The sequence below is a fragment of the Pyrgilauda ruficollis genome, unplaced genomic scaffold, assembly GCF_017590135.1.
Source record: "Pyrgilauda ruficollis isolate IOZ18807 unplaced genomic scaffold, ASM1759013v1 scaffold5, whole genome shotgun sequence".
NCBI classification, from domain to species: Eukaryota; Metazoa; Chordata; class Aves; order Passeriformes; family Passeridae; genus Pyrgilauda; species Pyrgilauda ruficollis.
In genome coordinates, this window is record NW_024526599.1 from 15,547,828 (window position 1) to 15,561,741 (window position 13,914).

At 42.9% G+C, this 13,914-nt stretch overlaps 1 protein-coding gene across 1 annotated transcript in view; it reads right to left on the reverse strand.

Moving 5' to 3' along the window:
• Positions 1 to 13,259, reverse strand: part of ACSL1 (acyl-CoA synthetase long chain family member 1) — a 38,253-nt gene extending 24,994 nt beyond the window's left edge. The window contains exons 1-2 of the mRNA XM_041479797.1: positions 13,132 to 13,259; positions 4,011 to 4,238 (exon numbers count right to left, since the gene is read on the reverse strand). Coding sequence (XP_041335731.1) covers positions 4,011 to 4,205 — 195 coding nt within the window. The 5' untranslated portion in view covers positions 4,206 to 4,238; positions 13,132 to 13,259. The remainder of the gene's footprint in view (positions 1 to 4,010; positions 4,239 to 13,131) is intronic.
• Positions 13,260 to 13,914: the final 655 nt, after the last annotated feature.

Genomic DNA, 13,914 nt, shown 5'->3' on the forward strand with positions numbered 1-13,914 from the left:
TGATGCAGTGAAATACTCCCAGATATGCTGAAGGTGCATAATGCAAGGTCTAAATTTACTCATCTACATTTTGCTTGAAAGCAGCAAGAACTCCTGTTTTAAGACGTAGTCCAAATGGTCCTTTATCCAGAATGTTTGTGCAATATGAGGGAAAGTTCTGTTTGCAGCAAACTTTTTTAAAAATCACTGGTCATTACCACCAAGTATCTGAATTCCAGGACTGGAATGTTTGGCTGACTTTACACAGGTTAGTTTCAATGGCATCTAGTAGATCTGTCCAGTAAAAAGATAAGCACTCAAAAGGGTTGTTAGTTTTAATAAGTGTTCTTAAAGTAGCCAGACAATAAAATCTGATTAATTTGAGAACAGATGCTAGTTACTTGTGTAAAACAGCCCTTGCAGCAGCTCAGGGACTTGCAGGAAATTAACCTACTGCACATCAAGTGCTAGTCATTAAGTAAAACCTTGGCATTGGCTAAAAATAGCAGCATCTGAAGGAAACAGATTTATTCTACAACAGAGTATATATTACTCTATCAAGGCCTATTTGGGTCATATAAAGTAACTGTTTTTGTTCAAGCCATGGGTTTACTTCTTGTTGACACATGCTTCTTAGGACAGCAGTAATGTCAAAACACACTGTAGACTCCACCATGTCCCAGAGAGGAGAGAAATTTCCCTTTATCTGAGAGGGAAAGTATACTAGCAAGGGGTGCTTAGGTCACCAACATACTTATTCTGAGCAGCAAGCAGTATAAACCAGAGTTTTCAAACCAGCCATGTAATTTTAAGCATGCTACTCCCTAAGAAAGCATACAGCATGTAAAACTGATCATTGATAGGGAGATAAGCACACGTGTAAACAAGTGATTCTTGAAAGACAAGGCATGCTAGAATTCTGGTATTGGATCAGAAGAACATGAGAAGACAAAGTTTTTACGAGTTGAATACTTCTCTCTATATTTGAATATCTTTTCTTAAGGGAACAAAAAAGCCAATCAAATCCAGTCTTACTTCTAGAAAATACTGACATCCTAATATTTTATTTCTATCCTATTCTTCTACATAGCATAAGTTGAGACAATTTTTTTTTAAAGCAAGATTTAATATATTTGACAGCCATACACCTGCACACAAAATCAACAGCCAAAGTTATTCAGCTGTTAGTCACCAGTGGAAAGAAAGCAATCTACAGGCAGATCCAGATGTGGATGACATCCCTGGAAGTGTTCAAGGCCAGGCTGATAGTGGCTCTGGGCAACCTGGTCCAGTGCAATGTATCCCTGCCACTTCAGTAACTCTTTGCACTCATTTTCAACTACATGTGCAATCTTTTTGCTCATCCAGAGATTGTTAAAATGGGTCATGGGGTGCTGGCCTACTAAATAAAAACTTTGGAGACATGGGAAGTGAGCTAGAACAACAGTAAATAGGATCTTCTTTCTCCCATATGAAGTTATGAAGATACAATATCGGAACATCTAGAAACCCTCCAGTCAATGACCTCACTTATTTCCTTGACATCTAACAAAGTTATGTCACAAGTAAGAATTATGTAAAAGCTTATTTCTAGTTCAAATTTCTTTCTGTAAATGAACAGGTAGACTAGATAGCAAAACAGTAGCAAAGAGGCATTGCCTTCTGACATGCCTTTTTTGGAGCAACTGCTCAGGACTTTTAAAATTGTGTTGTTCAGGCAGAAAAAAAAATGCTTAGACAATTTCAGAGCAGTATTTGATTTTTTTTTTCCCTGTAGAAGTGACCACCCACCTTAATATGTACATAAGAAAATGGAGTATGTGAAGTTAGATGTAGTATCTATAGAGTATACTACATGTATAAATGTAGTATAAATGGAGTATATGTAGTTAAATGTAGTGAGAAGCTGAATCCTGAGCACTGTAATTAAGTCTTGTTACTGTTACAGGAGTAGCAATTCCAACATACACTTGAAACTTGATTCAAAGCATACATTCTCATTTGATCACCATTTTAAAAATTATTAACAGTTCAGCTACAACCCTTAATGAAAACAAAATTGGACAGATCCTACTCATTTCAAGATACTATCTAAGTTTGAGCTCTTCTCACTGCAACATGCTAACACATTCAGGTGTTTTTCATTTAAGTCTTACTAGTATTTAGCCCATTAAAACATTTTCTAAAGAAGCAGTGAAAAATAATACTGTTACACCTATCTTGCTCTGATCAGAGAGCCAATTAGTGTAATTGGATCAATGATGCATTAAGTAGCTTAGTGAAGTCTCATACCGCCAAACAATGATTTCAATCTCAGAATCCAACAGTGACAAATAATTTAACTTGAAGAAGTAAAGGGAGTGAACTGAGACTGCTGTCAAAAGTCTCAAGCAAATAAGCATTTGTCATGGGATTTATGGACAGCTAAAAGCTACTGTCTTACCATCTTAAAATGCAATGCCCCCCAAAATCTGCTGAAGTCTACACTGCCTAATGAGGCACTCCACAGCTGGAAAACTTGCACTGCGAGCTCATTCCAGCAACAAAGATGCACTGGTTTACAAGACTATTCTACCCGTTGTCTACACACCTGCTGACGGACTTGGAAAAGCTCACCAAGAAATGAAATCTAACTTCTAGATCCTTACTCTACGCGTTGCTTGAACATAGGGTTTTTGGGCAATTATCACATTGTGACTGCATTCTTTTTGTTTCCCTTTTGTGTATTTCTCGTAGCAGAACACTGTTTGCTACAGTAACGTGATGTGTCCCTACACTTGCTGTATGCTCCACTGAGAAGATGAGGAAGTAAAAGTGAATGGAAGGGCCAACTAATGTGTCATTCTTCAATCTCAACAGTATAAAACATTGAAAAAAGTACCCAATTTGAAGTAATGACAGGAGTTTGCTAGAGTTCATGAAGCTGACCTACTGTAAGTTTCAAACTCTGCCACATTTGTTTACATCAGTTTGTAGTTACATCTGGTCTTAAGCACAAGAGTCATGTTAATTCATTTGATATAAGACAACTAGATGCAGTCTATCCACGCAGAAGAATGTAGTGTAAAGGGAGACTTCAGTTCCAAGTACACATATATGCATAGAAACCTATAGTAGTAGTCTCTGACTATCATCAGTAAGGCAAGAAGCTGTCAGCTTGTAAATTCTACGTTTTCTAATTATCTCTCAAAGATCACAACTCCTCTCAAAGTCCAAAACTCCTTCCTTCAAAAGGAGAAAATCTTGTCTGTCCTGAGGAAAGAGAACACTCTTGAAAGAATTAGTATTTGACTCTGTAGTGAGCAAGAGAATCAATAAAACAACGCCCAAAAACACCAATCTTGTAACCTGTTGTCTGTATTTGCTCACAAAGCAACAGTTTTTCCCACTCAGACTCTTCTTCTATTTGACTTCACTTTTTAAAAGCCACCACCTAAAAGTAACTCTGCTGCCAAAAATTGTAAGACAAAAGCTAAGCTAACATCCAGAGTTTATCAGATGGCCAGTTTAATTTCAACATACTCTATGGCTGGGATCTCTTGGCATACTAGTATTTCTTTCCACAGATCAGCTGAGGACAATTAGTACCCTCCTGATGCTTGTAACACAATATAAAGTCTCATGTGTCAGCTATTATACTCTAAAAATAACAGAAGAGTTATTAGCCTAATCAGTATATACCAATATACATACTCTGACCCCAAGACCTAATTTAACAGGTCATCATGTGGCCAGGAATTGAAAACTACACTGTGTCAATTCTAATATGAACAAGTTCTGTCACTAGTGAGATCAGAAGCTCAGTTGTCTCCGCAGAGACTTCTCCTGTGATAAGTTATTTCCTCAGGCCTCAAGCTGGTTTTCAAATTCAGAAAGCCAAAATAATGAGTTCAAGCCACATTTCAGAAAGTACTCTCCCCACACTACAGGTTTAGAAACACCCTAATGTAAATCAAGTGTTTGGTCTCTCTCAATGTTGCATTTAGGGCTCAAACTTCAGTGAACTACAGCATCCATCAAGTGGCACTTACCTCTACTTCCACAGACTGCATTGCTAAATCACATGGTGGTTTTATTGCTTTTGGTCTTGTTGCATACCAATAGGTCGTGAGAGCTGCAAAAGCACCGAAGCCCATCAGGGTATTTGTCGGAAGGGTGCGCACATACTGTCTGACATCCCCAAGTTCTGGCATTCGTAGGTATCTGAACAACTCATGTGCTTGCATTGCAGTTCAGTGCAGTTGTTCCAATGCTGGAATCTGTTGGTATGAAAAAAAGTTGCACAAAAAAACCTGAAATCCACTTTTGATTTGCTGTTGCTGTAGGGCAGTGATGTATGCTTTGTCCTACCGGCTTCCCACTGTCAAAATAACTTGATCTGCCACTAGGCAGGCAAAATCTTTAGATACCTGTGCTGCAATAAGTAAGCAAGGAATTATTAGCTCATACTCTAGAAAAATAGGTGGGGCTGAGAAGGTGGAATTTCTTCAGGGTTTTAGTATTGCTTTCAGCAGAGACTGCACTCAAATTTCAAAAAAATTAAGACCTTTTTTTAAAGGAGCGAATTTCACAAAAGCAAAATAGTTTTTTATAGAGTAGATGTACTGTAAGATTGTTTAAACAGTCATCAAGCAGGGAAGTAAGCCTGGGAAATGAAGGGCAGGGAGGTATGTTATCTTGCCTGCATGTAACAGAGTATCCCAATCCTATAGGAGCATAGCAGGAACATGATTTTTCCTTTCCTATGTCCAGTAAAATAAACTCCTTTCTACTCTCCCTTCAGACACGCACAGAAAGGTCAGTACAACAAGCTGCTTTCAAAGCCAACATCCTCCCATAGCTCCTCCATGGTACTTAGCAAGTTTCCTATTTCTCCCAGCACCGTGCCAGCAATTTATCTCTGGTCATGAGGCAGACTAAAGCAGTGGCAAATGAGGCCCACGGCAGCAGCACGCAGCAATATAATCATGCACAGGAAGCACATTTGATTTGTCACGTTCGCACAGAAGAAGAGCTGGAAGAGGCTGCTCCCTGCCAGCACTCACTGACACGGATATTCCACAGCAAGAACCAGCTGCAGAAAAAAAAAAAAAAAGGGATTGCAGTCCGCTCAGCTGGTGCTCTCCTCTACAGCCAAGGTCTCCCGGGATCTGTCACATGCCAAACCCCCGGCCGATGCCCACTAGGGGAGAGGTGAGCGGGAGCAGCCGGCCCGCGCGGGGCCAATGGCAGCCGGCAGCGCTCACCCCACCGCGCTCAAGGGCACCCGCGGGCCCCGACACCGGCACGGCCCCCCGACACACAGCGACGGCTGGCAACGCTGCCCCGCTCGCTTGAAGAACAAAGAGAGGTATTTACTTCGGTAATTTAGGTCCTAGCCATTTCCTACGGACAACAGAATTAAACAAATGTCCTAGAGCATGTCAAAAGAGGTAGCTAACAGCTACAGTCATACTGTGTAAGGAGCCATCGCTGCAGAACGGTGACATGCAAGACTCTGAAACCCAAGCGTGCAGAATTACATTTATAAGTTTTAGGACCAACTATACCTGGTTAACATTTCATATTTCTACAGGAAAATCTCTAGTTTACAGTCTGACCTTGAAATCCTTACTGGTGCAATCAGTTATTCAGCCAGACAACAGAAATGTGGTCTAGTTCACAAAAAGTCTAACCAGTATTTGGACAAGATTTGCTAGAGACAGCAAAATAGTAATACAATTAGCTCAAAGGGCCCATGCTGAATTTCACAATGTTAACAGGACAGGCTGAAGGTCATAGATGGGGGCAGTCAGGATGGAATCAAGTTCCATCTCTGGAACAGTCCTAGACGCACAGAGTAATCCCCAGCCAGCAGGCACTGCTCTCTCTCCCCCAGTTTTCTGGCATAGCCTTAGGGCACAGGGCTGCATCACCTTGACAGGCAGTGCAGGGTCACTACAGAAATGCCTTTCTCTTATTTGCACAGTGATATACAACAGACTACAATCAAAACCCACAACACATCGGGATATGGCAATAGAAGGTAGAGGTGAACTGAATACATAAACAAGCTCTTCATCTTCCTTTTTTAAAAAAGGATCAGTTATTGACTTAACAGTTATGATCACCATGCAGCTGCTTTTTATGCACCTAATCACATTCATTAGCATTGCAGGTGTGAAAATTACTTCTTAAGTTTTACTACACACCGTTGAACAGTAAGAATAAAAAACCTCATACACCAACGAGGAAGTCTGGACTTAAAAGTTAATTTCACAGTTATCATAGACACCACATTATGAAACTAGACAAGGGGGTCTATGATGTGGGTAATGGCTAAGAGCAAGCTTAACTCTTTCCTCAAGCTCCACAATGAGGACCTTTGACTTATAAAACTGCTTTCCTGTCTGCATTAGTCATGAAGTGTCCTGAACACACACTATGATTTAGGAATGCAATGTAATTTCAATTACTCAAAAGGCTGTGATGCCTTTACAGGTAACAAGAACTGAAGTAAACATCATTTAATTCACACAACAGTCCCATTATAGTCAAGGATTGGCAATGATTTCAGCCTGGGTGAAGAGATACACACCTCTGATTTTCATTTCCTTGACCAGTTGTTTCTAGGGAAGCCTGCAATATAAAACTTTTCTTGAGCAGTTATACCTCAAGTTATCAGGTATACAATGATACAGTTTGCTGCTTATGTTTATATTGAGATAATATCTTATTATACTTTCTGCCTCATCCACACAAAAGACAAGGTGAGGACACAGTTTTCTGCAAGACTAAGCCATTCCAAGCTTTAACACTAACTAATCTGTTAAGTCATATGAGCTTGTCTTCTGCATTTAGGGCAAAGCCAGGTGTAACCAAGACAATAAATTTGCATTCTTAACATATGCATCCAAATATACCCCATCAAAAAAAGAAGCTTCAATGCCTTCCAGCCTTCAAGTCATCTCAGCATTTACTTGGCTCATGCTCCAGCATCAGACGTCCTGGGTTTTTATCATGACCAAGGAGAATGGTTTAGAACCTTCACACTGACATATAAAGATCTTCACAGTGGAGTTTGCATCTAGCTTTCCGTCGTTTTCCTCAAGGAACGGCCCAGCTAAGTTGCTCACTCAAGACACGTAAAAAAAGCCATGCTCTCTTCACAAATCTAGTCCTGCAATTACTTCTTACCAAGCAGGATCTGGAGCACAAGGGACAGGCTCAAACTAAGCCCCAGTGTGAGAGACAGCTGAAGACCAAAAGGAAGGAGATGCCAAAGAAAAGTACCAGTCTGTAATGCTCAGATTGCTACACGTATTGGGGGGAAAGAGCAGAATTAACATTTGAGGTCAAAAGCACTTCTTTCTTAATGCAATCAGTAGACCTTGGTCTTTTTTTTTTTTTTTTCTAAAAGACCAGAAGGAAAGCAGTTTGGGTAACAAGACAGCTGTCTTGACCAACTCCAGAGAAACAATTCCCCCAGCAGGGCCCAAGAAGGCACCCCTCTGAACTCACCATATCAATCTGGCTAAGGAGTTCTGCAAGTTTCAGAGAAAACCAGCTCTCTCTGCTCACACTCACCCACCCTGCAGCACCCAAGGCTCATTCTTTACAGCACAGCCAGTATCTCAAGGCAACGACCCAAGTTGGCAGGGCTCTGCCGTTCTTTGCTGCTCCTACTCTCGGCGTACAATGGTCTATTTACAGTGGGCAGCAGCCTGCCTATTGTCTATCCATAGCCAGACATCGTTCGAGTGCAACGGAAGAGAACAGGAGAGCAGCCATCAGCTTCTGTATTGCAAAGAAAACAACCCCAAGAACCAATGGCCTTTCTTTCTCTCTATTCTAATATTTAGATAAACAACACACTAGCACTGCCATAAAGGCAGGTTCATCACATGGTATAAAAGAACAGGCTGTGTTATTTCTACAGCCTCTTGCAGGGAGGAGAAATCCATGAGACAAGTCGCCTATCTCTTATTATGAGCAATATAGCACAAAGATGTTTTCATTATGATATGCTGAAACAGGGAACCAGCCACCCACATACCTTTAAGTTGTCCTGACAGCTACCTGCCACTGCAGTCTGTTTTTTGTTTTACTTACTCTTACAGGTTACACTTCACAGCTCCCATGGACCTCTTTTTCTTAAGCCCTTCTCCACTCAGTCTTTAAAAGAACAAGTCCAGAATTATGTTCTAGCCCCTTTATTATGTATAAAAAACAGGTAGAACAAATAGCTTTGGCTATTAACCTGAGAAATCCTTTTGTCTGAATAGAATACATAATCCTAATCTCAGAGTGCATTTACAATCACCTTAAATTTGAGTCAGTCCAACCTGTCCTAGGTAACATGCTGCCACAACCCTTTCCACACTAGCCAGGCAGTCACAAGGGAGGTGATCTGGCAAACAATCTTTCTGTATTATTTGTGATGCTAGTTTTCAACTAGATCAACTCTCATTTCAATGACCAGATAGCCATTAGCTCCCACAAGGAAACACAACAGCACAGCTGGGGAAGAGGGTGGACTACTGTAATACAATACATTAAGCACAAAACTGTAAACACTGGCTACAAATCCTCCCAGGATTTTCTGCCTGTCCTACAGTCAGAGGGGAATCTGACTGAGGCCTTGCAAACACCTGTAACATAGCCAAACTAACCAGCAAGCAAACTACAACCACCTTCAAGATACAGAAAAGGAGCTTTGGTATTTGAGACCTGAAGAAGAAACCCCAGTTTAAGCCCTGTATAACAAACAGTACAGCAAGATGCCTACTGTGGTGCAGCCTGTCATGTCATATATGAGGAGTCACACAGGACTCCTCAGCCAGAGAAAATGTCTGAACAAACCAAATACATTGAACTGTCTAATCCACTACTATGACCTCCTCCTCCACCACCTCTGCCTCACTCCCATGGCCCATCCCCAACTTAAAAAAAAAAAAAATCTTACCCAGAAATCACCTAGCTCACCCAGCCAAGCATGAGAGCTATAAACTCCTCTTTTAAAGCAGTAACTGACATATTTACCTTCCTGCAAGAGTGAAGAGGAAAGAACTACACAACTGTTAAATAAGGAACACATCCCAGGCAGGAAGAACCACCAGGTCCTTAATATTCACACCTCTCATCCAACTCCTCTTCAGCTCCCTAAGTCAGGCTTTCAACAACCATGGGACATCATGCACTAGGGTGTAGGGTGCCTCTACTGGTTCAGATTCTGTTTCTGCATTTGGGACAAGGCAGAACTGGAGGGAAACAATCTACAAGCTGGATTCAGACCCTTAAGTTAGGACACAGTGACTTACTTCATAAAGTGCAATCAAAGTTAAGGCTTCTGCTGCAACCTTTAAGGAGCACTCAATCTGAAACTGGTGTGTCAATGTTCTGTTCACAGAACAGAGAGGAAAGTCACAGGCCTGTCCTCAGACATTTGGCCTCAGTCCCCTTGCAATCAAGTGGAACTCCACCTGGATTCTTGCCTCTCAGTGATGTCCAGTAAGTAATTTGAGTGCACACTGGTGAGGTCACTGGAGTTTATTTCAGTTCAGGAGTTGAAACACGTGACAAGAATCTGCTCTATGCCTTTTGTGCAATTACAGTCCTCCAACAACATTTGGTATAAAGGAAAACCAACACTTATTACTGAAACCTTTCAGAGAATGATCAGTTTAAGTTACCTTTAATCCATGCCTATACACACACAACATGGCACTAAGCAGTCTTACTGGTTTCTCATCTCCGAAAACCAGATGAGATGCCTGCAAATATTTTTCAGCCTACACTGCTATTCGTTAGAATTGCATCCCTGCAACTCTGATTTGCAAGTACATCATGGCACTACTCTGTCAATCTAGTGTCATTCCAAACACCATTTAGATGAAAACCACCATACAGAACCAAAGAGCTTTTTTTCTGTTATGATCTACTAAAGCTGAGTAGATCATACTCAAGCTGAGTAGATCATACCAACTTATTCATTCTACTCCTCCCAGGAAAAGGCTACTATTCACAAAGCCCAGTATGCAATAACAAGCTAACACATGGTTTAAGTGCTCACTTGAGACTCTGTGAGAAGGAGTGTGTCACTCATATTTCTGATACCTGAACTCTCATCAAAGGCAACCTGGGTCAGGCACACTAAGCCCCACTGCACTGCACAGGGTTTACATCCAGCAGGTTGTTACAAAAAACATAACCCTTAACATTCAGACTAGAAGATCACGAAGTACTTATGAGAAGCAATTGGTTCACTGAGTGACCTCCCAAAACCAGCAGCCCAAAAAATACTATGACAAACAGAACAATCTTTTGACCTCAGATATTAAAGTATGCCTACATCTACTCCGAGTCAGTGATAGTAAGCATTTTCTTCTTGCTTTCCTAGGAAACTAATTCAACCTTACCAGGCTATTATTGCAGTCTGACTGCAAAAGCCAAATTTCCAAACATGGTACATGCAGTATCAAACTAAAAAGCTTAAGAGTTCTGGGTTCAAGAACAGTAATTCATAAAAAAAAGGGAGAAATCCTCTTCTGGAAATAGGATATCATGCACTTCTGCTATAACACTTAAATGGTTCAACTACAAAAGCAAATTCCATTTTTCCTCTACATCTCTATAAAATCATGCAAGCTGTTTTCAATCAGTTTTGAGCTAACTACCAGTACTACCAAGATTCAAATACTAACAAAAAAAAAATTACTATCATACAATGGTTTGGTTTGAAAAAGACCTAAAACATTATCTAGCTCCAAACTCCCTGCCAGGGGTAGGGAATCATATTTTACCATGTGCAGATGAGTAACTCTGAACACGAAAGGCAGCAAGAGAGCAGAAGCCTTATGCTATCAAGTGTCCTTGTTTCAGGAGTCAGGTGGGATCTGCGGAAATGCAAGCCCCACATCCGCAGACAGGGTTCAGCCTACAGCCTGTAAAGGTCAACACTGTACAGCAGAGCTTCCCTGAGCCACACAGCATTGTCAACTCCCCCACAAAACCATCCACCAATGAATAAACCACCATCTCTCTTACTTGTGAGGATTTCTAGGGAGTTACCACTGCTTATATTTACCATAGTGAAATATTTAACATATCTGAACTTTTAATTCAGCATAGCAGAGAAGCAGGATATGGCAGGCAGTCTGTTCATAAGACCACCAGAAGCCCAATTTATCAAGCAATGTATCCCTTGGGCCAGAACATCTCTCTTGTCTCTGCCGCACATTCAAAAAATATCACACCATTAGTTTTCTTCAGTCTACCCAATTCCATCAACCATATTATCAAGAAAAACAAAACACAAATCTATTATTACCTTCTGTTGTTTACTTTAGTAAAAGTGTTGGTTTTTTGGAAGGATAAGAAAGAGAAAACAAAGCTTTTACTCTGCTCCACTGGAGAGCAACACACACAAAACAGGGAAGGTACAACCCACCTCTGCCTCCTCCCAAAAATCCCACAAAGTATTCCTTTCTAGTGAAGCAAGGAGATAGGAGAACCAGCTACACAGACTTCGCTCAAAAAAGAGGCAAGTCACTTACCCACAAAAATATGTCAAAGTTGTCTTACCATTCACTACAAATTGCTGGGTTTGTTTTTTCTACCAATATCAACCTTGTACTTGTCCTTGAAGCAAAAGGCTTCCTTTTGCTTCCTTGGGGGTTTCCTTCTCAAAAACTGAAGACTTACTTCCAACCTCATGTTGCCCAAGTTGTAGTTGTAAAACACCATCTACCAAATTTAGAAGCTACCTTTGTAAATTCATCATAATCATGCAGTCCTCAGACTAGGCTAAGGCTGTTTGCTTAAGACCTTGAATTGATAACACTACACACAACAGCTACTTGTAATGACAAGCTTTAGATTTTTCCCATCAGCCATCTTTTAAACATTTCCCCATCCCAATACAAGCAAGCTACACATCCTTAAGCTTTAAAAAGGCAGTAACAGCAAGAGTTCATGAGGAACTCCATGTATCAGTTTTTGCATTATTAATACTGCTATTGTTGCAAGAGGAAGACACAGGTATTTTTCAGTAAACTCAATGCCCTCTTATATTCAATTTCTTGATGCAAGAAACCTGATCCAAATCCTGGGGCTGAGAAACCTCAGCTTGTGAGTTTGAGAGCACGTTCCAAAGCAAAAAGGCAACAATCAACTTTCCTGACCAGGCTCAGAAGAGTGCAGGATTCCCTGTAAAGCAATGCAGATGAAAAAGGAAATCTATTAACACCACTTGGATGAGGTCTGTTCTTTCCTATCACAGAACCTGACCATCATATCTCAGATGCTAGCCCAAGTCAGGCATATGTTTAGATTACATAGTCCAAGAGGGTGTCCATAATACTCCAAACAGCTCACAGACATGCCGTTTAGAAATTTAGAAGGCTTCAAGTGTTGTAATTCCTGTTCAACAGGAACAAGAAATATATGCATCCTAGAACAAAAGCGTCGGGTAACCAGGCTAAATCTCTGTGCTGTAGCACTGCAAGTCCTACCCAGCAGCAGAGGAGGCCTGCAAAGTCAAAGCCACTCAACCTTCCATTTTAGGGCAGTTTGGCTCACGCTGCATTTCCATACGCACTCTAAACTGCTTTAAAGAAAGAAGGAAAAAAAAAGCTGTATCAAGTACATGCTGCATTCATGCCCGAAAGAACAACCTACTTGAAGGCAAAGTCCGGCAGCTAAACGAACGCGAAGCCCCGGGGTCAGCAGGCAGCACCGCGCTGCCCAGCCCGCTACCTGCTGCTCGGCCCGGCCGAGCCGCTCACCCCGCGCCAGGCCGAGCCGAGCCGGGCTGGAGGGCAGCGCCGGCGCCGAACAATGCCCGGCCAGCCCGAGCTGCTGCAGCGCCGGGGGGAGGCCGGAGACAGACAGCTACGCTTTCCTGAAGGCTTCTGCGCGAGGGGAAGCCAAGCCGGCTCCGGGGGACGCTGATCCCACTGCGGGCCGGGAAGGAAAGCCCCGCGGCCCCGCACAGCCAGCCTACAGGGATCGGCGGCGGGATAGGACGGGACCGCTCGGCCCCGCGGTGACAGCGGCCGCGCAGAGCACCCCAGCCCGCGGCGGCCGCTCCGGCAGGCCCAGCCGCCTCCCTCGGCGGCGCGTCCCTGACGGCCCCCGGCCCCGACGACAACAGAGCCCCCAAACCCCGCTCACCTCCCGGCAGCAGCAGCGACCACGGCTGTGCGCGCCTCCTCGGCGCCGCCCTATTTAAGGCGAGCACGGCGGGAGCGGCGTGTGCGTGTCTTGAGCCCGCCTCCGCCTCCTCCTCCTCCTCCGCCTCCGCCTCCTCCGCCCGTCCGCGCCGCCCGGCGGGGGCTGCGACTCGGCCTTCTCCGTGTCTGTGTCTCGTCCCTCCCCCTTCCCTTGCCCCTGCCCACAGCAACTCACACAAACCCGCGGGGAGGGCGGTGGAAACGTTGTACTGTGCGGGCACAAATGACAGAGATGCACAGGGAGCTGAGGGAGCATTGCCACTACTGCCACTTAACACCGTACAGGTCTGACGTGACAGCTTGCAAAGCAAGGGCTTTCTTACGGCTTCCGAAAGGACATCTGCATCCGGTATAAATATGCTAAAAGGACATATGTTGAAGTATAAAGGTGTTGGAAGAGGACAACGACCTTGTTGCAATTTGTTGCTTACCTCTGCCAAACTTTTTTTTGTGAGGTGCTGTGAATTTGAGGGGTATATTGAGGCAGCTGGGGCTTTATCAGGACCCCAGATATCATATTCTGTGATATCTATCACAGAATCATAGAATGGTTTGGGTTGGAAGGAACCTTAGCGATCATCTAGTTCCAATACTTCTGCCATGGGCAGGGACACCTTTCACTACACCAGGCTGATCAAAGCCTCATCCAGCCTGGCCTTGAACATTTCCAGGGACATGTTCTGGTGTTACAGCAAAGAACTTCTTGTTCAGATCTATCTAAACC